The following is a 22,100-nucleotide window of genomic DNA, read 5'->3' on the forward strand; positions in this document are numbered from 1 at the left end:
ATCAAAAATAAAAAGCCTTGCCACCTGAAACAAATAAACCAAGTGCAGAAGCCCATGGCGACCCAACCCTAGGTGAGGCATGTCCTCTTTCCATTCAGCAGGACAGCTCCTTTGGACAAGGCGCGCTCTCTCTCTCTCTCTCTCTCTCTCAGTTCCCTCGCGAGGCGAACGCCAGTCCTTGCCTACCTTGGTCCTCATGGGAGACAGGAGCCCTTCCATGGTGGCCCCTCCTCATGCCAAAGCCCGCTTCTTCCTTCCGCAACTTTGCCCCTGCTCTTCGCCTTCAAGTAGCCCATAAGGGGGGCGCCATGGCCCGGCCCCCTCGCGGAGGTGGAGGAAGGCGCGGCGGGCTCACACCTGCCCTCCTCTCTCGCCGCGGCTTCTCCTCAGGCTGCCTGGCAGACACTGGGATTGCCTCGCCCCCGCGCGCGCGCCTCCTCACTCCTTCCCGCCCGCCCGCCCAGCCTCGCGCACAATATTGTCTCCCACCAGGGAAGCGCTCGCGCCCCTCACCTCACGTGAGGCGTTCAAAGTGAAAAGGGGGGCGGGTACTCTGTCATTCCTACAGGCGGGAACCATGCCCGTAGCCAAAAGGTCGTTTCGCCTGCATCTATGGCAAGCATCCTCAGAGGTTGTGAGGTCTGTTGGAAGTAGGAAAAAGGGTTTATATATCTGTGGAATGACCAGGGTGGGACAAAGGACTCTTGTCTGCTGGAGCTAGGTGTGAATGTTTCAACTGACCACCTTGAATGTTTCAACTGACCACCTGCGAACCTGCGTCCCCCTGAAGACGCAGGTTCGCAGCTTGGGAGTGATCCTGGACTCATCGCTGAGCCTGGAACCCCAGGTCTCAGCGGTGGCCGGGAGAGCTTTTGCACAATCAAAACTTGTGCACCAGTTGCGCCCGTTCCTTGGGAAGTCTGATCTGGCCACAGTGGTCCACACTCTTGTTACATCCCGAATAGACTACTGCAACGCGCTCTACGTGGGGTTGCCCTTGAAGACGGTTCGGAAACTTCAACTGGTCCAGCGAGCGGCAGCCAGGCTGCTCACTGGGGCAACATACAGAGAGCACACCACCCCTCTGCTGTGTCAGCTCCACTGGCTGCCGGTTCAGTTCCGAGCCCAATTCAAGGTGCTGGTCTTGACCTACAAAACCCTGTACGGTTCCGGTCCAGCGTATCTGTCCGAACGTATCTCCCTCTACGTACCACCACGGAATTTAAGATCATCTGAGGGGGCCCTGCTCTCGACTCCACCGCTTTCCCAAGCAAGGCTGGTGGGGACGAGGAGCAGGGCCTTCTCAGTGGTGGCCCCCCACCTGTGGAACTCACTCCCAGTGGATATCAGGGCATTGACATCACTCCTGTCCTTTAGGAGAAAGGCAAAGACGTGGTTGTGGGACCAGGCCTTCGGGCAATCTGCTAACTAGATAGGACAACCAGGCAATTAGGACCGGCAGGACTGATATATGTGGACTGATAAATGTGGAAGAAGACTCTGAAGCATGAGATAGCGAACACTGACTGGCAAGAAGGAAGAAGCGGTTTGTATTGGTTTGTATGAAATTTTATTGGTTTTATTGGTTTTAACGGGTTTAGATGCAATGTATTGTTGTTGTTGTTGTTTGCTAATTTGTTATTTTGTTTTATTGCTTATTATTGATGTATGCTATGGGCATCGAATTGTGCCTTGGATGTGTAAGCCGCCCTGAGTCCCCTTCGGGGTGAGAAGGGCGGGGTAAAAGTAAACCAAATAAATAAATAAATAAAATTGATTGGCAGGGACATCTAATTACCTCTCAACAAAAGTTTGCTCCAGGCACAGTCAGCCCATTGTATGCTATCTGAGGATTACCTGGGAAGGAATCCCACTGGAGCATTGCAGCACCCCCAAATACCTGGACAAGAAGCACTGCCTGAATATCAAGCAAAAAGTGGGTGCTAGAAACAATATCATACGAAAGCTGACTGGCACAACCTGGGGATCACAACCAGACACAGTGAAGACATCTGCCCTTGAGCTATGCTACTCTGCTGCTGAGAATGCATGCCCAGTGTGGAACACATCTCACCACGCTAAAACAGTGGATGTGGCTCTTAATGAGACATGCTGCATTATCACAGGGTGTCTGCGCCCTACACCACTGGAGAAATTACACTGTTTAGTCGGCATTGCACCACCTGACATGCTGCAAGTCGTCTCTGGTTACCACTCTGGTTACCATTACTACTCAAACAGGGAGCTTTGGGATGGTTGAAAAGAAGCTCTCCGAAGCTCTAGGTGCTCTTACTGCCTATTACAGGGAAAACCAACTGATCCCTAATCCATCTAAAACACAGACATGTGCCTTTCACCTTAAGAACAGACAAGCATCCCGAGCTCTGAGGATTACCTGGGAAGGAATCCCACTGGAGCATTGCAGCCCAAATACCTGGGAGTCACTCTGGACCGTGCTCTGACCTACAAGAAGAACTGCCTGAACATCAAGCAAAAGTGGGTGCTAGAAACAACATCATATGAAAGCTGACTGGCACAACCTGGGGATCACAACCAGACACAGTGAAGACATCTGCCCTTGCGCTGTGCTACTCTGCTGCTGAGTATGCATGCCCAGTGTGGAACACATCTCACCATGCTAAAACAGTGGATGTGGCTCTTAATGAGACATGCTGCATTATCACAGGGTGTCTGTGCCCTACACCACTGGAGAAATTACACTGTTTAATCGGCATTGTACCACCTGACATTCACCGGGAAGTAGCAGCCAACAGTGAAAGGACCAAGGCAGAGACATCTCCAGCTCATCCCCTGTTTCGGTATCAGCCAGCACGTCAACAACTTAAATAAAGAAATAGTTTTCTAAGATCCACAGAGACACTTGCTAGAACACCTCAGCAAGCAAGAGTCCAAAAGTGGCAGGCTCAAAACCAGAACCTCAATCAGTGGCTGATACCAAATGAGAGACTCCCCCCTGGGCACACAGAAAACTGGGCAACTTGGAAGGCGCTGAACAGACTGCGCTCTGGCACCACGAGATGCAGAGCCAACCTTCAGAAATGGGGCCACAAAGTGGAATCCATGACATGCGAGTGTGGAGAGGAGCAAACCACTGACCACCTGCTGCAATGCAACCTGAGTCTGAGGCAGGCCGTTCTTCTGTTTCCGCCATCTGCTTCTCTGGTCCTGGAACTCAACAAAAAAGCTCCTGTATCATAAGCTGCTGACAGGTCTATGAAGACAGCTCCTGTGATCTGCTGCCTTTCAAAGCCATCTTCTCTGTGCTGAGTCAGGTTCAGCACGTGCGATGTGCAGCTTTTGCCTTTCCTGAAGCCAGCTTGCTGTGGAATCAGGGGTCTATTTTTTCCATAATTCTATGCAAAATAAGTCTCTCCAGGTGATAATGTTCTGGAGGGACTCAAATGTTTGCTTCTCATATAGTTGGCACGGGGATTTGGTTAACCAGTTAAAATCCATGAGCTGAAACATTCCTTGAGTGTTAGGTTCTTGTGGGTTTTTTCGGGCTATATGGCCATGTTCTAGAGGCATTTTCTCCTGACATTTCGCCTGCATCTATGGCAAGCATCCTCAGAGGTCGTGAGGTTTGTTGGAATTAGGACAATGGGTTTATATATCTGTGGGATGACTGGGGTGGCGCAAAGAGCTCTTCTCTGCTGGAGCTAGGTGTGAATGTTTCAACTGACCACCTTCATTAGCATTTGAAGGCCTGGCTGAGCCTGGGGGAATCTTTTGTTGAGAGGTGTTAAGGTGTGCCTGGTTGTTTCCTCTCTGCTGTTTTGCTGTTGTAATTTTAGAGTTTTTTTAGAAACTATTTCTAAGTACAAAAAAAGCCATTTTTATAGAGAAACAGAGTTGTCCAGTTTGTATCTCCCACTCTCTGCCCTCCACCCGGCTTGAAGGTGATTGGCTGGCGCTTCAACAGCTGGGAGGAGGCTCGGCCACCTCTCAAGCGCCTGGCCCAATCACAAGGTTTCTGCTGCGCACCTGGGCCAATTGGAGGGCTTCTGCCACCTCGGCGCTTCGATGAATCAGTAGGGAGTGAGGCGGGACAATGCATTTTTGAGTGAATTATGGAAATTCAGGAAATGTCTAAGGGGCTGGCGAGTCCTAAAGGATTTTTCGGAGGCAGCATTGATGGAATCGTTCTAGGAGTTGCAAGTGACGTCTGTAGACAGTCCACGTCTAGCAGGCGTATAGCAGGGTTGGGAGGACAATAGCTTTATAAACAAGCACCTTGATATCTGTATGGATGTCCTGGTCCTCAAACACTCTCTGCTTCATTGGGAAAAATGCTGCACTTGCAGAGCTCAGGTAGTATTGTATTTCGGTGTCAGTGTTGACTTTGGTGGAGAGGTGGCTGCCAAGGTAGAGGAAATGGTCAACACACACACACACACACACACATATGTTCTGTGTCAGTGTACATAGTCCATGTTTCGCAGACATATAGCAGGGTTGGGAGGACAATAGCTTTATAAACAAGCATCTTGGTATCCCTACAGATGTATCACCACAACATGGGAACTGTATTAAGGAGTCGTGACATTAGGAAGGTTAAGAAACACTGGATTAGATGAACCACTGGTAGACACCTCAGTTTCCACAGTTTTCACCTGCAATCCAGGTCAACCCCACCCCACCCCACCCCACAGGCTTTGCCTACCAGCTGCGGGTAGACCAACTTGGTAGCTTCCGCTATGCCAGCTTTTGCTGCTATTGCAATGTAAATTGGTAGAAAGGTGATAATCATAGGGTTTCCTTGGTAAGCTTTCTTCAGAAGTGTTTTGCCATAATCTAGTGCTATCGCTGTGGAAAAATGTGACTTGTTGAAGGTCCCTCCATAAGTTTCCATCTGTTTATCAGAATCCCAGTCCAGCACTCAAATGACTATACACTACACCAGTGGTGGTCTATGCCCTACTGGTTCACTATATAAACAGGAATCCACGTCCAAAAACAAAACCTGCACAATAATCTATTGAAAACTATCAGCAAAAATATTGCAAAAAAAAAAAAATAGTCACAGAAAAGACTGCTGAAATAAGCAGACAGACAAACTAACACCTTAGAAATGAACCACACATTAAAGCTCATTTGGAAGATGCGGTTATTAAGATAAGTGTATTTACAGCTTTGAAAATGTATATAAGACTGCATTTTTGAGAATAAGTATATAGAATCAGAATGCCATCTGGAATGCACTGTTTCTTACAAAGGACATGTCACTCTTTGGAAAAGGTAGCAATATTGTGAAGGGGGGCTTGCTGTGTCTATGCAGTCTAAAGACAGATTGAGGAAAATGTCCACAAATGTCTTCACTGTGCACTCTCTGCCTTAAAGTGTGAACAATCCATTAATCTCAGTCATTCAGTTTCCTCTTTGAAGCTTTGAAGTTTTGTAGAATGAGTGCTAGAAACAGCAAGTGCCATCTGCCTTTCTGCTTCTGTTTTTCAAGAAAAGAAAAGAAAGGAGGTTCCAAAACCACACAAATGACCCTTACCCACAAGCTGTCATTGGAAGATGGTAGCAGAAAGGCAATACCTATGAATTGTGAAGCTTAATTCCATGCAAAACAAATCATGCTTACATGACATTGAAATCAATGAGTTCAGTCAGGAATAACCTTGCATAGAATTGAAGTCTGGATGTAAGAAAATGAGTTAATTGATTGTAGAATTCACTTGTCTAACAGTAGCTGTCTATGTCTACATCTTCCAGGAGAGTGCCACAATGAGATGATGGCGACCAGATGAGCCTCACCTTTTCTATGTAAACCCAGTGTGACATGCTTGTTAAATGTGTCCCTATGTGTATGTTTGCAAGCCACTCTAAGCACCTTCGCAGAAGCATACGAGAAGCTCGGCCTGTCATTGAACACCGAAAAAACCAAGGTGCTGTTCCAGCAGACACGAGCCAACCCCTCTCCAATGCCAGCGATACAGCTTAATGGTGTAACATTAGAAAATGTTAATCATTTCCGCTACCTTGGCAGCCACCTCTCCACCAAAGTCAACATCGACACCGAAATACAACACCGCCTGAGCTCTGCGAGCGTAGCATTTTTCCAAATGAAGCAGAGAGCGTTTGACGACCGGGACATCCGTAGGGATACCAAGGTGCTTGTTTATAGAGCTATTGTCCTCCCAAACCTGCTATATGCCTGTGAGACGTGGATTGTCTACAGACGTCACATGCAACTCCTGGAACGATTCCATCAGTGCTGTCTCCAGAAAATCCTGAAAATCTCTTGGGGAGATGGGTGGACAAACGTCAGTGTGCTGGAAGAAGCAAAGACCACCAGCATTGAAGCGATGGTCCTTCGCCATCAACTCCGCTGGACTGGCCACATTGTCTGGATGCTCGACCACTGTCTCCCAAAGCAGTTGCTCTACTCCGAACTCAAGAACGAAAAATGGAATGTTGGTGGACAGGAAAAGAGATTTAAAGATGGGCTCAAAGCCAATCTTAAAAACTCCGGCATAGACACTGAGAACTGGGAAGCCCTGGCCCTTGACCGCTCCAGTTGGAGGTCAGCTGTGACCAGCAGTGCTGCAGAATTTGAAGAGGCATGAATGGAGGGCGAAAGGGAGAAGCGTGCCAAGAGGAAGGCGCGGCAAGCCAACCCCAACCAAGACCGCCTTCCACCTGGAAACCAATGCCCTCACTGCAGAAGAAGATGCAGAGTAAGAATAGGGCTCCACAGCCACATACGGACCCACAAGAATACTGGAAAACAAACATCCTCGGAAAATGAGGCATCGCCTAAGTAAGTACTTTCTGGCTGTTTTAATAGTCCAAAATATAAAACATAAATATAGCACTCAGCCACAGAATATAAAACAAAACTGACAGCAAACTGTGTTCAAGATAACACCGTAGTCAAAAGGTCCAATCCAGTGGTCAAACGCCGAGAACTCAATGAGCAAAGTCCAGGGATCAAGAGTCTATACCATTGTCAAAAGCCAGTCCAAAGATTCAAGGTTCCAGGGTTCGAAGGGTTCAAGAGACAGGTCAGGATACCCAAAATCCACAAACCTGGGGGGAAACCAGCAGCATCTACCACCAAAATAAAACAAATACTTTTCTCCTGAAGATCAGTCCCAAGGCTAGCTCATTATATCCAGAAACACTATCTCTTGCATACCTCCACCCTTAATTGTTTTCACCCATGAACTCTTACTTACAGATTACTCAACCCTTTAGAATTAAGACTTACATTAACCCTTCCATCACCAACTGCTAGGTCTACCACTACCAACCAGCAACAACAGCAGAACATAGAATCATAGAATCAAAGAGTTGGAAGAGACCTCATGGGCCATCCAGTCCAACCCCCTGCCAAGAAGCAGGAATATTGCATTCAAATCACCCCTGACAGATGGCCATCCAGCCTCTGTTTAAAAGCTTCCAAAGAAGGAGCCTCCACCACATTCCGGGGCAGAGAGTTCCACTGCTGAACGGCTCTCACAGTCAGGAAGTTCTTCCTCATGTTCAGATGGAATCTCCTCTCTTGTAGTTTGAAGCCATTGTTCCGCGTCCTAGTCTCCAAGGAAGCAGAAAACAAGCTTGCTCCCTCCTCCCTGTGGCTTCCTCTCACATATTTATACATGGCTATCATATCTCCTCTCAGCCTTCTCTTCTTCAGGCTAAACATGCCCAGTTCCCTAAGCCGCTCCTCATAGGGCTTGTTCTCCAGATGTCATGATACATGACATCTCTAAAGAGAGGCTTCCATTTCCTATTTATTTATTTCCTATATTTATATCCCACCCTTCTCACACACACCCCGGGGGGGGGGGGAGAGGACTCAGGGCAGCCTCACAGAAGCACCATATGATGCCAACATCATAAAACCTTCAACAATATATTACAAATATTAAAACAATAATTAAAACAATAGATTGAAATGCGCCTATTAAAAATCAGAATCCAAAATCCAAGTCCGGGTCAATTCATTGTCACAAGTCTTCTTTCACTTGCTGCCATTCACTGGTTGAATGCTTGGTTCCATAGCCAAGTCTTAAGTTTCCTTCTAAAGGACAGGAGGAAGGTGGTCAGTCTGATGTCCTGGGAAGAGCGTTCCACATATGGGAGGCCACTGCTGAGAAGGCCCTGTCCCTCGTCCCCACCAGTCATGTTTGCGATGGCGGTAGGAACGTGAACAGGGCCTCTCTAGATGATCTTAAATTTCGTGATGGTTCGTAACAGGAGATACGTTCGGAGATATTTCACTTTCCAAACAGTTGCCCTGAGTGTGACCAGAATGGAAGAAAGAAGAAAATAAAAAAGGAATATGGTAGCAACATATTATCTTCTGTTCATATTTTCCTTATATTTACCAGGGAAAATTTGTGAACCAGGAATTGCTTGTTTTCTTATCTGGTTTTCAGCTGTGACTTCTTACCCAAACAGCTGAGTCACATCCAAATTTTGCAAAATGTTGTATTTGAGCTGAAAAACAAGAGGAACTGGGGCCAAATCAGGCTATCTTAAGTACAGGGTGAGGCGGCATAACTTCCTTTTTTCAAAACGTAATAAAACCCATTGTATGGATCAGATTTTTTTTTATAATGTAGGTGCATACCTAAAGTTTTGTTTTACATAGTTTTGAAGATCAAATTAGGTAGGTGACGTCCCCCATTCTCCATACACTGAGTAAACCGATTTATGGCGTTTGTCATGACTCTTGCCAGCATAGCAGGTGTTATGTTGCCAATTTCTTCCTGGATGATGGTCTTCTAATCTTGTAGGGTCCTTGGACGGTTCACATAAACACGGGATTTAAAAAAAAAAAAACCCATAGAAAAAAATCACAAGGGGCCAAATCTGGAGAGTGAGCCGAGCACTCCAAATCAGCTCGAAAAGTAGGCCTCAACGGCAAAAGCACACTCCTCACTGTTACAACGCATGATGGCGACTGAACTGTGTCAGGACAAAACTTTATACTCCCGCCTCTCGAACGAGTCCACTAGTGCTCCGCTACGTCTTCAACTGACTGAATGGCACACATTTTTAAAAAGGAAGTTATGCTGCCTCACTCTGTATATTATTTAGGATGGTAGTAGAAAGGGCTCAACTATCTGTTAGGCTTTGATTATAATCACATTTTATTTACATTCTAGTAAAAATGGATAACTTTAATGTCCAATATCAATGAATGGCTGTGTTCCATGTTAAAAATATTGGTGTTGCAAGACTTGTGTTAGATATTAATCCTGTTTACCAGTCAGTAAATCATTAGAATTGTAGTGGAGTCCTATTGTGCAAGAATGTGATTTATTCTGCACTTATTAGAAGCTTGTAAGTATGAATACAAATGACAAAGCGAGCAAAAAGAAACAGCTATGTTTGATAATAGTTGCAAAAGCATTTACTTTGCTCTGGCAAATGTATCGCTAGCTGAGTTTGGTGTAATGGGTCTGCATGTTAATGCAGAAGTGCACTTGGATTGGAAAAATTATTATGAGCAATAACCATTATTTCAGGGCAGATGTTAACAGTGTGGCAGTAGATGGAATTCCTTTGCAATCCACAATCAGTAAGATAAAGGGCATGGAAAAAACTAGGACCTGCAAAATGAAGAGGGTGGGGAGAGAGAAATTACAAAGATAAAGATGGAAAAAGTAGTTTTGTGTCTTGGTGAGGAAATTCCAAAACAGTATCACTTAAACCAGTCTAGGTTATAATATTTTACTATGCCCCTGGGCTTTATGAAAAAATGCTGGTCTTATTATGTCTGGCAATAATGTCATAGTTAAATGTGATTCTGCGTATGAGATTCACTGAATGATAAAAATTAATGTGTTATTAATATGAGATAATAGCCCTCAAAGTGAGAGCAATAGAGCAATAATGTACCAAGAAATTTTCCCATCTGTGTAGCAAATATCTGTCTTCACCTCCCATAATCCCAGGTATGTGAGGACAGAATGTACTTCTTACTCGACTTTTAGTGAAATGTGTCTTTGTGTTTCGCATTGCAAGGTTGAATCCTCAGGTTGAAAATGCTGTATGAAATGAAGTCTTGTTGAACTTCAGATATTGCCTAGACCAGGGGTCCTCAAATTAAGGCCTGGGGGCCGCATACGGCCCTCGAAGGTCATTTACCCAGCCCTCACTCAGGGTCAACCTAAGTCTAAAATGACTTGAAAGCACACAACAACAACAACAACCATCCTATCTCAGAAGCCAAAAGCAGGCCCACACTACCCACTGAAATACTAATAAGTTTATATTTGTTAAAATTATCACTAAATATACAAATCACTGAATATACAGCACGCTGACGTTTGTCCGCTTGTCTTCCCAAAAGATTTGCAGGATTTTCCGGAGGCAGCACTGATGGAATTGTTCCAGGAGTTGCATGTGACGTCTGTAGACAGTCCACGTCTCACAGGCATATAGCAGGGTTAGAAGGACAATAGCTCTATAAACAAGCACCTTGGTATCCCTATGGATGTCCCTGTCCTCAAACACTCTCTGCTTCATTTGGAAAAATGCTGCGCTCACAGAGCTCAGGCGGTGTTGTATTTCGGTGTCGATGTTGACTTTGGTGGAGAGGTGGCTGCCAAGTAATCAAAGTAAGTGCTGCTTTAATTAAATTGTTTAACATAGACTGGGTGATTGTTTGATTCACCTCTGCCTGAATAACGGCAGTGACCTGGCATTGTGAGAAGAGAGAAGACAGATTTAAGGATGGTTAAGCCTACCATGAGGCACCTGTTTCACATATTGGGAAGTTGAGAACAATCAAGATTTGTGTGGTATACAGCAGGGCTTGCATCCTCTTAGCCAGCTGCTTTTGACAAGGGAGGATTCTATTTTCTCACAACAGTTCAGGTAAGATCCACCCGTCAGATCAATTGCATTCTTTATATAGAAACCTGCAGGATTGGGTTAGGTATGGTGAAGGGAAGCATTATCTTTTTCTTTGCCTCAGGCAGAAGAACTGTTGGGTTCTCCCTGGATCCAAAGGCTGGCAGTCAGTCCCCTGCTGAAGTGTAAACTCCAGCACTGACACTGACCATATCCCCCAGGATATAAATGATTCATCTTGCGACAGGCACCTGGGCTGCATTTTCTTTTTTTAAAAAAAATCTATTGAGAACACCATTCTTTATTGTCACGAGTTTGCAAACAGAAGGGCTGGAGATCAAGGCAGAAAGATGAGCAGAAAGTGGAGTTTGTGCCCATGCTGTGCGTATACATGCTCTGCAGCTTGCCTGGAAATAACCTGTATAAGAAAAATAAATGAAGCCCTATTGGGTCACCCTTCATTTTTCCCAGAGTGGCTTCATTAGGACAATTAAAAATGGTCTACTGCTGAGCTCGATCTCTTAAGCATGCTGTTTGGTAATCATGTGACCGGGCAGACTATCAGCTGAACAAAAGGTAGCATCAAGGGGTTGCTATGGAGACTTTCTTGCAATCTCAATGTCTGTGGCATTGCACAAAGATTTTTAAGGCGGTTGCAGAGGCGGAGGAATCTTACCTGCTGATGTTGCAATGTTGACACAGATTATTTTATTTTTAGAATAGACACGCATCTTCCATTCATGTCTACAATTTTTTTCTGTGGACCTAGTGACTTTGCCTTTTATACCTGGCAAGTGTTGCAATAAAATATTAGAAGGACAAGTTGAACCAGGGTCTTAACCTGAGAAGGATTTCCCACTGGAGCATTGCAGCGCACCCAAATACCTGGGCGTCACTCTGGACCGTGCTCTGACCTACAAAAAGCACTGCCTGAACATCAAGCAAAAAGTGGGCACTAGAAACAATATCATACGAAAGCTGACTGGCACAACCTGGGGATCACAACCAGACACAGTGAAGACATCTGCCCTTGTGCTATGCTACTCTGCTGCTGAGTATGCATGCCCAGTGTGGAACACATCCCAGCACACTACAACAGTGGATGTGGCTCTTAATGAGACATGCCGCATTATCACAGGGTGTCTGCGCCCTACACCACTGGAGAAATTACACTGCTTAGCCGGTATTGCGCCACCTGACATCCGCCGGGAAGTAGCAGCCAATAGTGAAAGGACCAAGGCAATGACATCTCCAGCTCAAAGCTCCCTGCTTGAGCGGTAATGGCAGGATCATCAGCATAGATGCTGGTCGCTTCTGCATAGATGCTGGTCCCAATAGTGAAAGGACGAAGGCAGAGACATCTCCAGCTCATCCCTTGTTTGGGTATCAGCCGGCACGTCAACGACTCAAATCAAGAAATAGTTTTCTAAGATCTACAGAGACACTCGCTGGAACACCTCAGCAAGCGAGAGTCCAAAAGTGGCAGGCTCAAACCCAGCACCTCAATCCGTGGGTGATACCAGATGAGAGACTCCCCGCTAGGCACACAGAAGACTGGGCAACTTGGAAGGCACTAACAGACTGCGCTCTGGCACTACGAGATGCAGAGCCAATCTTAAGAAATGGGGCTGCAAAGTGGAATCCACGACATGTGAGTGTGGAGAAGAGCAAATCACTGACCACCTGCTGCAATGCAACCTGAGCCCTGCTACATGCACAATGGAGGACCTTCTTGCGGCAACACCAGAGGCACTCCAAGTGGCCAGATACTGGTCAAAGGACATTTAATCAACTACCAAGTTTGCAAAAATTGTGGGTTTTTTTATCTGTTTGTTTGTTTGTTTTGTTCTGTTAGAAATGTAATACAATTGTTTGGTTGCTGATGACATGATAAATAAACCCTTTCTTAGGCTGGCTTGCCTCAGGTAAACGGTTCTGGCCTAGCGTACCTGTCTGAACATATTTCCTTTTATGGAGTTTAAGATCTTCTGGGGAGGCCCTGCTCTTGGCCCCACCTCTGTCGCAAACACGCTTAGCAGGGACGAGGGACAAGGCCTTCTCAGTGGTAGCATTCACTCCCCGGTGAAATTAGATTTTTGACATCCCTCCTTTCCTTTAGAAAGAAGTTAAAAACGTGGATGTGGAACCAGGGTAATCTTGCTGACAATGACAGTGACAATGATGACAATCGCTATGGAAATGGACTATGGACATGCTTGATGGAGTCTCTAACTACTGAATTTGGCTCAAATAAGGCCACCAGGCTGTTATTGAAACAGAAACAGATTTTAATTAATTAATGTGATTTAATGTTTTAAATGTATGTAATTATTGGATTTTATTATGTACTAGCAGTCCCCTGCCACGCGTTGCTGTGGCCCAGTCTGGTAATATGGAAAATAAAGTAATTATAATATATGTAATGTCTTTATGCTTGTGGGTAAACAGTATTTCTTGATGTTATTTTTTGACAGTGTTGACATAGAGATTGTCATGTTTGCCTACTCTGGAACATGCAACATATAATTGTCCATCTTTAGGAATCCCTTTCAAATCTATAATACTTTATCTCTCTGTGTGTGAATCATATCTATCTATCTATATCTATGGCTGGATGGCTCTCTGTCAATAGGGCTTTGGTTATGTTTTCTTGCCCTGGTGAAGGGTGTTGGATTGGATGGCCTTAAGTATTTTCTGTTGGTCATGGGGGTTCTGTGTGGGAAGTTTGCCCCAATTCTGTCATTTGTGGGGTTCATTCAGAATAGTCTTTGATTATAGGTGAACTATAAATCCCAGTAACTACAACTCCCAAATGCCAAGGTCTATTTCCCCCAAACTCCATCTGTGTTCATATTTGGGCATATGGAATATTTGTGCCAAATTTGGTCCAGATCCATCATTGTTTGAGTCCACAGTGTTCTCTGGATGTAGGTGAACTACAATTCCCAAACTCAAGGTCAATGCCCACCAAACACTGCTAGTGTTTTCTGTTGGTCATGGGAGGCCTGTGTGCCAAGTTTGCTTCAATTCAGAATGCTCTTTGTGAACTATATACGTGAACTATAAATCCCAGCAACTACAACTCCCAAATGACAAAATCATAATTTTTGAGTGATGGTCACTCCTTGTGTAGTGAGATGTTTTGTTGCCAAATTTGATGTGATTTCATTTGTTGGTTCTTTTGTTTTTAAGGTACTCATTATGCACGGAACATTTTTATATAGATCGATTTTATTATGTGTACATTGGAGGCATCAAATTGTTGCCAGCTGGAAACCGCCCTGAGCCCCCCCCCCCCGGGGGGGGGGGGTTGAGAAGGGCGGGGTACAAATATCTGAAATGATAAATAAATAAATAAATAAACACCAGTAGCTGCAGACGGATGTGAGAGCTGGACTATAGGGAAGGCTGAGTGAAGGAAGAGTATGCTCATACTTTTTGACTGGAGCCCACATGCATCCATTCTTGGACAATAATACATTAAAAAGCTTCTGGCCTTTGTCTTCTCTTCCCGGCGACTCTTTAATCTGGAACTCTAATCATTAATTTTGGTTAGTATTACCAGGCTGAGCCTTCATTTTATTGCAATCTAAATTCCATATCAACCCTTAACAGGAAAATCAGTCCTAAAGGGGTGTTCTTTCAGGTAAAAAAGAGTGGTTTGTATTAATATTTTCCCAACTTTCATAGGGGTCCTGTACCCCAGCAAATGTGGAAGGCTGACTATAAATACGGTAGCTCAGGAAGAGGAGCTAGAAAAGACAATATTGATGCCCCTCAATGACAGTTCCCTGTTTCACTCTCCCTAAAGAACTGACAGCCAAAGTGTTTCAGCTACAGGTCCAATTCACCTAGTTTGCATCTTCTGCAACATAACTTCCATTCAGGAGAGGGACATTGCTCCTTATGCAATCCAAATCGAGTCTGGAACTACTATTTCTTTCCCAAAGACAAAACACATCCCTTACTGGCTTTAAGTTGAGATTTACAATTAATTTCATGATCTTTAGCAAGATATTAATTTTGCTTAAACTGACATTGCAAGCTGAACTAAAAAGAACAGTTGGCAATCTAGTTAAAAATACATGAAAAAGCCAAACTGGCCAGACCTTGCAAAATCAGCCAGGCGTTGCTTTGATGAATATCTTGTTTGCAAAATGACTGTGGATAGATCTGCGTGCCACAGGATGTGCTGATGCAGCTCTGTCTTATCATTCAGTTGTAGCGGATAATTCATTGAAAAAAATGACTGCTATTTTTAAGGAGAAAGGGTGCATGTAAAGGACTCATTTCCTGATCTAGATTTGTTAATCCATGCAAACCCATCGTGCTCGCTAAACCATTTTATAATAAAGTCATCTCCCCATCTGTGTTTATTCTTGCCAATGATTTTCCATAATTAAATGGGCTTCATTTACAAGTCATGGGCATTTTGGGAATCTTTTATTTATTTTTACATGCCTGGAATTATCAGGGCAACTATTTAGCTGACTGAAAGCTCCGACTCTTTTCACAAATGATGCTTAAATCAGTTTATGCCTTTCCTCATGTGTGTAATGAAAAAGGCACATCTGATTAGAATGTTTTTTAAAATGGCTCTTTTCTTGCTTCCTCTGTTACATCATTTACATTTACAAGCAGTGTATGTCAAGTTGAAATCTGTTTCTAAGGTCCCTTCTACATTACCATATAATCCAGATTATCACATTATCTGCTTTGAAGTGGATTATATGAGTTTACATTGCCAGATAATCCTGTTCAAAGCAGATAATCTGGATTTTATATTGTAGTGTAGAAGAAGTCTAAAAGACTTGGAAATTGTCTCTTTTTTTGCAGTTCATTTGTTTATTTTATTTATTATATTTTTATACCACCCTTCTCAGCCCTCAGGCAACTCAAGGTGGTTTAAAAGGCAAAATTTAATGCCACAAAGCACAAGTACAATTTAAAAACATTAACATACAAAAAATCATAACAACAGCAATAAAACTTAAGTCATTAAGAAATTGGTATTAAAACAGTGTCCAGTCCCATGAATGTTCCATTGTCCTATATCCGCTACTCTGTATTTGCAAAAGTTTGCTCAAAAAACGATGTCGTGAGCTTTTTCCAAAATGTTAACAGGGAAGAAGCTGATCTAACATCCATAGGGAGGGTGTTCCATAGCTTTTTTTTTTTCATGTCAGAAGCGACTTTAGAAACTGTAAGTCACTTCTGGTGTGAGAGAATTGGCTGCCTGCAAGGATGTTGCCCAGGGGATGCCCGGATGAATTGATGTTTTTGTCATCCTTGTGGGAGGCTTCTCTCATGTCCCCGCATGAGGAGCTGGAGCTGATAGAGGGAGCTCATCTGCCTCTCCCCGGATTCGAAACTGTGACCTGCCTGTCTTCAGTCCTACTGGCACAGGGGTTTAACCCAGGGGTTTTCCAAAATGTTAACAGGGAAGAAGCTGATCCATAGGGAGGGCGTTCCATAGCTGAGAGGCCACTACTGAGAAGGCCCTGTCTCTCGCCCCCGCCAAATGTACTTGTGACAAAGTCGGGAGTGAGAGCAGTGCCTCCCCAGATGACCTTAAAGTCCTTGATGATTCGTAAGGGGAGATGCGTTTGGACAGGTAAGTTGGGCCAGAACCGTTTAGGGCTTTATAGGCCAAAGCCAGCACTTTGAATTGTGCCCGGTAGCAAACCGGCAGCCAGTGGAGCTGGCGCAGCAGGGGAGTTGTATGCTCTCTGAGAGCCACTCCTGTTAGCAACCTGGTTGCCGTCCGTTGAACCAGTTGAAGCTTCTGGACAGTTTTCAAAGGCAACCCTACATAGAGTGCGTCACAGTAGTCTATATGGGATGTAACCAGAGTGTGGACTACTGTGGCCAAGTCAGACTTCCCAAGGTACAGGTGCAGCTGGCACACAAGTTTTAACTGTGCACATGCTCCCCTGGTCACCGCTGAAACCTGGGGTTCCAGACTTAGCGATGAATCCAGGATCACACCCAAGCTGCAAACCTTCAGGGGGAGTGTAACCCCATCCAACACAGGCTGTAACCCTATGCCCTGTTCATCCTTACGACTGACCAGGAATACCTCTGTCTTGTCTGGATTCAATTTCAATTTGTTAGCCCTCATCCAGATCATCACAGCGGCCAAGCATCAGTTCAGGACCTGAACAGCCTCCTTAGTAGCAGGTGGAAAGGAGTGACAGAGTTGGACATCATCTGCATACAGATGCCACCACACCCTGAAACTTTTGATGATCTCCCCCAATGGCTTCATGTATATGTTGAACAACATGGGAGACAGTACTGAACCCTGAGGAACCCCACAAGACAATGGTTGTGGGGTTGAACAGGTGTCTCCCAATAAGGCTCCTAGGGTGGACCATCTTAATGGATCCTCCACCCCTGTGGAGGTTAATGCGTGCAGTGAGCCTAAACCTTACCAGGTAGTGTTCAGTCCATGGCGACAGAGCGGTGGTCAGCTCCTCTACACTGCCACCATCCTCCCAACCCTGACAGAAAACCAAATCCAATGTGTGCCCATCACTGTGAGTAGGGCCAGATACCATTTCCCTCAAACTTTAGATGTATTGGCCTACAAATCTCATGGGGCTTTTTATTTACATTCCATTTGGGTGACTTGTTTTTCGATTGAATTGCACAGTTTTATGCTTTGTTGATCCCGCTTCCCTCTGTGTGTATGCATGTATGCACACACATATTTCAGATTGTACGTCTTTGGCAGAACCCACAGTTTTTGCTTATTTCATTGTGAAGCACCATGCATATTTGATAGTGTTATATAAATAAACAACAATGCGGAAACCAGAATTTTCTGTACAGGAAACAGAATATTCTGTGCAGAAAATAGTATTAAGATGATGTGCATAAAATTGTATTTTCTTTACAGGCAATTTTTGCATAGAATGGCAAAGAATCTTCTTAAGTCCAAGTTTCATCTCATCAAGATTTCTTGACAAGCAGGAAATGTGTTTTTCAACTATTTCGGGGAATATTTTAAAATATTGTTTTCATTCCTACTTAAGCAGCATGACGCAGAAGCTTTCTACAAATTGAAAATTGAGCAAAGATGCATTTTGCTTCCTGCATTCAATTTTCTCCCTTGTTGAGATGTTCTCTCTGCTCCCTGCACCCATACCTTGACCTTCTCAGGGCCATTCATCACCATTTCCAAACCCCTCCACCATTGTTTTAGAGTCAGATTTTGAGAATCCATGTTGCTATTGTGTTTTTAAAGAAATGGTTCTGTTTTTTTCTTGGGTGCCTTTAAAAAATCTTTTCCCAACTCTTCAAAATTCAAATTAAGTTTGCATATTTTATATGTCAGGTACATGCACGGAAAAGGCCATCATACCTAATTGGGGTTAGGAAAGGAAGATGAAAGTCTATATTCCACTCTAGCAACCACAACTGGCAGTACAAAATGTCAGAGGGATTGAGATTAGTGGAAGATAGGGCTCACAGCACAAGACAGCCAGCTGTTGGGAAAAATCAAACCAAGGAACTGATCAGAAAGACTTTGAGGTACACATTAACAGCTCCACTTCCAAAGGCCAGAAAGAAGAATATAGGAACTGTCTGCTGGGAAGTATGTCATCATGAGTCTTCTTTAGACAATATACGAGGATGTATCATGGCTGGACTTTTAGCTCATCTTTCCTCTCTGAGTTTCAGAAGTTAATATTTAGATTGATAAGTCACTTTGAACAAATCATCCAAACAACTCAGATCTGTGCCTTAATTGCTCTTTCTAGTGCTGATTTTTTTAAATTTAAAGTTAAGTCAATTTGGTATCATTTTAAACTAGGGAAGGACAACTAAAAAAAATGACTCTTGAAACCATTCCACTCGACCAGCACTACAGAATCATAGAATCATAGAATCAAAGAGTTGGAAGAGACCTCATGGGCCATCCAGTCCAACCCCCTGCCAAGAAGCAGGAATATTGCATTCAAATCACCCCTGACAGATGGCCATCCAGCCTCTGTTTAAAAGCTTCCAAAGAAGGAGCCTCCACCACACTCCGGGGTAGAGAGTTCCACTGCTGAATGGCTCTCACAGTCAGGAAGTTCTTCCTAATGTTCAGATGGAATCTCCTTTCTTGTAGTTTGAAGCCATTGTTTCGTGTCCTAGTCTCCAGGGAAGCAGAAAACAAGCTTGCTCCCTCCTCCCTGTGGCTTCCTCTCACATATTTATACATGGCTATCATATCTCCTCTCAGCCTTCTCTTCTTCAGGCTAAACATGCCCAGCTCCTTAAGCCGCTCCTCATAGGGCTTGTTCTCCAGACCCTTGATCATTTTAGTGGCCCTCCTCTGGACACATTCCAGCTTGTCAATATCTCTCTTCAATTGTGGTGCCCAGAATTGGACCCAATATTCCAGGTGTGGTCTAACCAAAGCAGAATAGAGGGGTAGCATGACTTCCCTAGATCTAGACACTATGCTCCTATTGATGCAGGCAAAATCCCACTGGCTTTTTTTGCCGCCACATCACATTGTTGGCTCATGTTTAACTTGTTGTCCACGAGGACTCCAAGATCTTTTTCACACATACTGCTCTCAAGCCAGGCATCCCCCATTCTGTACCTTTGCATTTTGTTTTTCCTGCAAAGTGGAGTATCTTGCATTTGTCACTGTTGATTTCATTTTGTTAGTTTTGGCCCATCTCTCTAATCTGTCAAGATCGTTTTGAATCCTGCTCCTGTCCTCTGGAGTATTGGCTCTCCCTCCCAATTTGGTGTTATCTGCAAATTTCATCTAAGTCATTAATAAAGATGTTAAACAGGACCGGGCCCAGGACGGAACCCTGCGGCACTCCACTTGTCACTTCTTTCCAGGATGAAGAGGAGGCATTGGTGAGCACCCTCTGGGTTTGTCCATTTAACCAATTACAGATCCACCTCAATGTAGTTTTGCCTAGCCCACATTGGACTAGTTTGTTTGCCAGAAGGTCATGGGGGACCTTGTCGAAGGCCTTACTGAAATCCAGATAAGCTTACATCCACGGCATTCCCCGCATCTACCCAGCTTGTAAATCTATCGAAAAAAGAGATCAGATTAGTCTGGCATGACTTGTTTTTCATAAATCCATGTTGACTATTAGCGATGACTGCATTTGTTTCTAAGTGTTTGCAGACCACTTCCTTAACAATCTTTTCCAGAATCTTGCCTGGTATCGACGTGAGGCTGACCGGACGGTAGTTGTCTGGGTCATCATTTTTTCCTTTCTTGAAGATTGGGACCACATTTGCCCTCCTCCAAACTTCTCCCGTTCTCCAAGAACTCTCAAAGATGGTTGCCAATGGTTCCGAAATGACTTCCGCTAGTTCCTTCAATACTCTTGGGTGTAGTTTAACTGCACTGAGCTGCATTATGACACTACGCTTACTATATAACACAGTTTCAAATGCATTATGTGTGATCACTTATGGCCGAGTATGCAGATGTGACCCTAGGTAATTTTCAACAGTAAGCAAACAGTATTTTGGCGCCCCCCCCCCCCAACCAATCATTGATATATATGTTCTGTTCGTCGTGAGAGTTCTGTGTGCCATATTTGGTTCAATTCCATCATTGGTGGAGTTCAGAATGTTCTTTGATTGTAGGTAAACTATACATCCCAGTAACTACAACTCACATATGTCAAGGTCAATTTCCCCCCAAGAGTGTCTCAAGAGCGCCCCTGGGCAAAATCAACTATACTGCGAATGCTTACTTTGCGTAATGGTTGAGCCACCCCTGCGAGTATGATATGTGGCCTCCTCACTTCTCAAGCAAATGATCTATATTGCTTGAGCACATGTAAATTGTAGCTTTAACTGTAAAATGGGTCTGATTGTGCATGAAGACATACTCCAATTCTGGGGTGGCCTTTAGAAAATTCAGTTGGCCATCAGAATTCACATATGCTAAAACAAATGGCAGTGTTTTAATAGTTCTTGTTTCTTTTAGGACACAAACTTTGTGAACTATGCTCTATAACTCACTAACAGCATTCCTTCTAACAATATCTATTTTCTTTTTCTCTTTCCACCCACACTTTGGGGTGTGTGTCTATCTTCAGCATCTATCTTTGCTTCAGCCGAAGAAAACCCAAGATCATATGTGTTGCCATGGCAAGTATACCTTTAATATCAGAGCTAACAGTTGTGTAAAATCCACATAATTGGCCCATTTTTGAAAATAACTCAAAGCTTTCATGCTAATCCTTGAATATGCATGAGAGGCAAAGAGCTGGAAGCGTCCTCCTTCCAGCTGGCTCCTAGTGCATAAGGCTCAATTTTCACTGAAACCAACCAACAAGGGAGGGGGGATGCAGAGAGAGAGATAGAGAGAGAAAGAAGGGGGGGGGGGAGGAAAAGAAACATCAATGATTTTCCAAGAGCATTTCTGCACATCCCTCCCACACACAGATCGCTCTTCCTTTAGCAGCATAATTTCACAGATGGGGACTTAAGCATTTTTTATTTTAGCCAAACATGTCCCATGCTATATTGGGGCTAGGATTTTACACAGCACTTGGCCACTGCTAGATGTAGATAAGCAAAGATTCTCTTCCCCATTTAAATGATTGAAATGGGAAAATGCAAATGGGCACAGCAGCCCTGTCCTTATAACCGCTACATAGAAGAGGGAATTGCAGCTTTTCCTCATCTTTTTCTGAAATTTTCTTCCTGAAAGCAAAGTTGCAAACACCTAGGCTTATTTTGCATTTCACTCACTCTTTTTATGGGTGAAAATGTGATTTTTTTATGTTCAGTCTTGACCCATATTCATATATAGCCAGAATGTGGCTCCTAATGATAAACCTGAGGCTTACTTGCAAATTCACCAGTCCCTGATGCACAGCAAATTCAGATGAGTATTACTGTTTTCTTTTTCTTTAAACTGACTTTGCCTTGTTTGGGCAGTCAGAGGATGCACCAGTTTACTGGAAACTCTGGAGCATTCTGTTGCTTTTGGGGTAGTCTAATTTGGGGTAGTCCAATTTGTCCCCTTTCCCTACAGTCATCAACACAGGGAAAGAGAATGCATCTTACCCATATCATTGCCCTCATTCCTAAAGGTAAAGGTAAAGGTTCCCCCTCCCCCCCCAACATTTAGTCTAGTCATGTCCAACTCTGGGTGGTGATGCTCATCTCCATTTCTAAGCCAAAGAGCCAGTGTTGTCCGTAGATGCCTCCAAGGTCATGTGACCAGTATGACTGCATGGCCAGTATGATTGCATGTTACATCCCAAATAGATTACTGC

General features: G+C 44.1%; 1 protein-coding gene across 3 annotated transcripts in view; it reads right to left on the minus strand.

Annotated features, from left to right (window-relative positions):
* The window catches only part of FRMD4A (FERM domain containing 4A), a 511,564-nt gene that overhangs the window by 401,779 nt on the left and 87,685 nt on the right, over nucleotides 1-22,100 (minus strand). Inside the window, exon 1 of one of the 3 annotated variants that reach the window (XM_067468890.1) lies at nucleotides 187-382. The exons of the other annotated variants lie outside the window; for them this stretch is intronic. Coding sequence (XP_067324991.1) covers nucleotides 187-219 — 33 coding nt within the window. The 5' untranslated portion in view covers nucleotides 220-382. Of the gene's footprint in view, nucleotides 1-186; nucleotides 383-22,100 lie in introns of those variants that run through there. 3 annotated transcript variants of the gene reach the window in all.

The sequence above is a fragment of the Anolis sagrei genome, chromosome 5 (assembly GCF_037176765.1).
Source record: "Anolis sagrei isolate rAnoSag1 chromosome 5, rAnoSag1.mat, whole genome shotgun sequence".
Lineage (NCBI taxonomy): Eukaryota > Metazoa > Chordata > Lepidosauria > Squamata > Dactyloidae > Anolis > Anolis sagrei.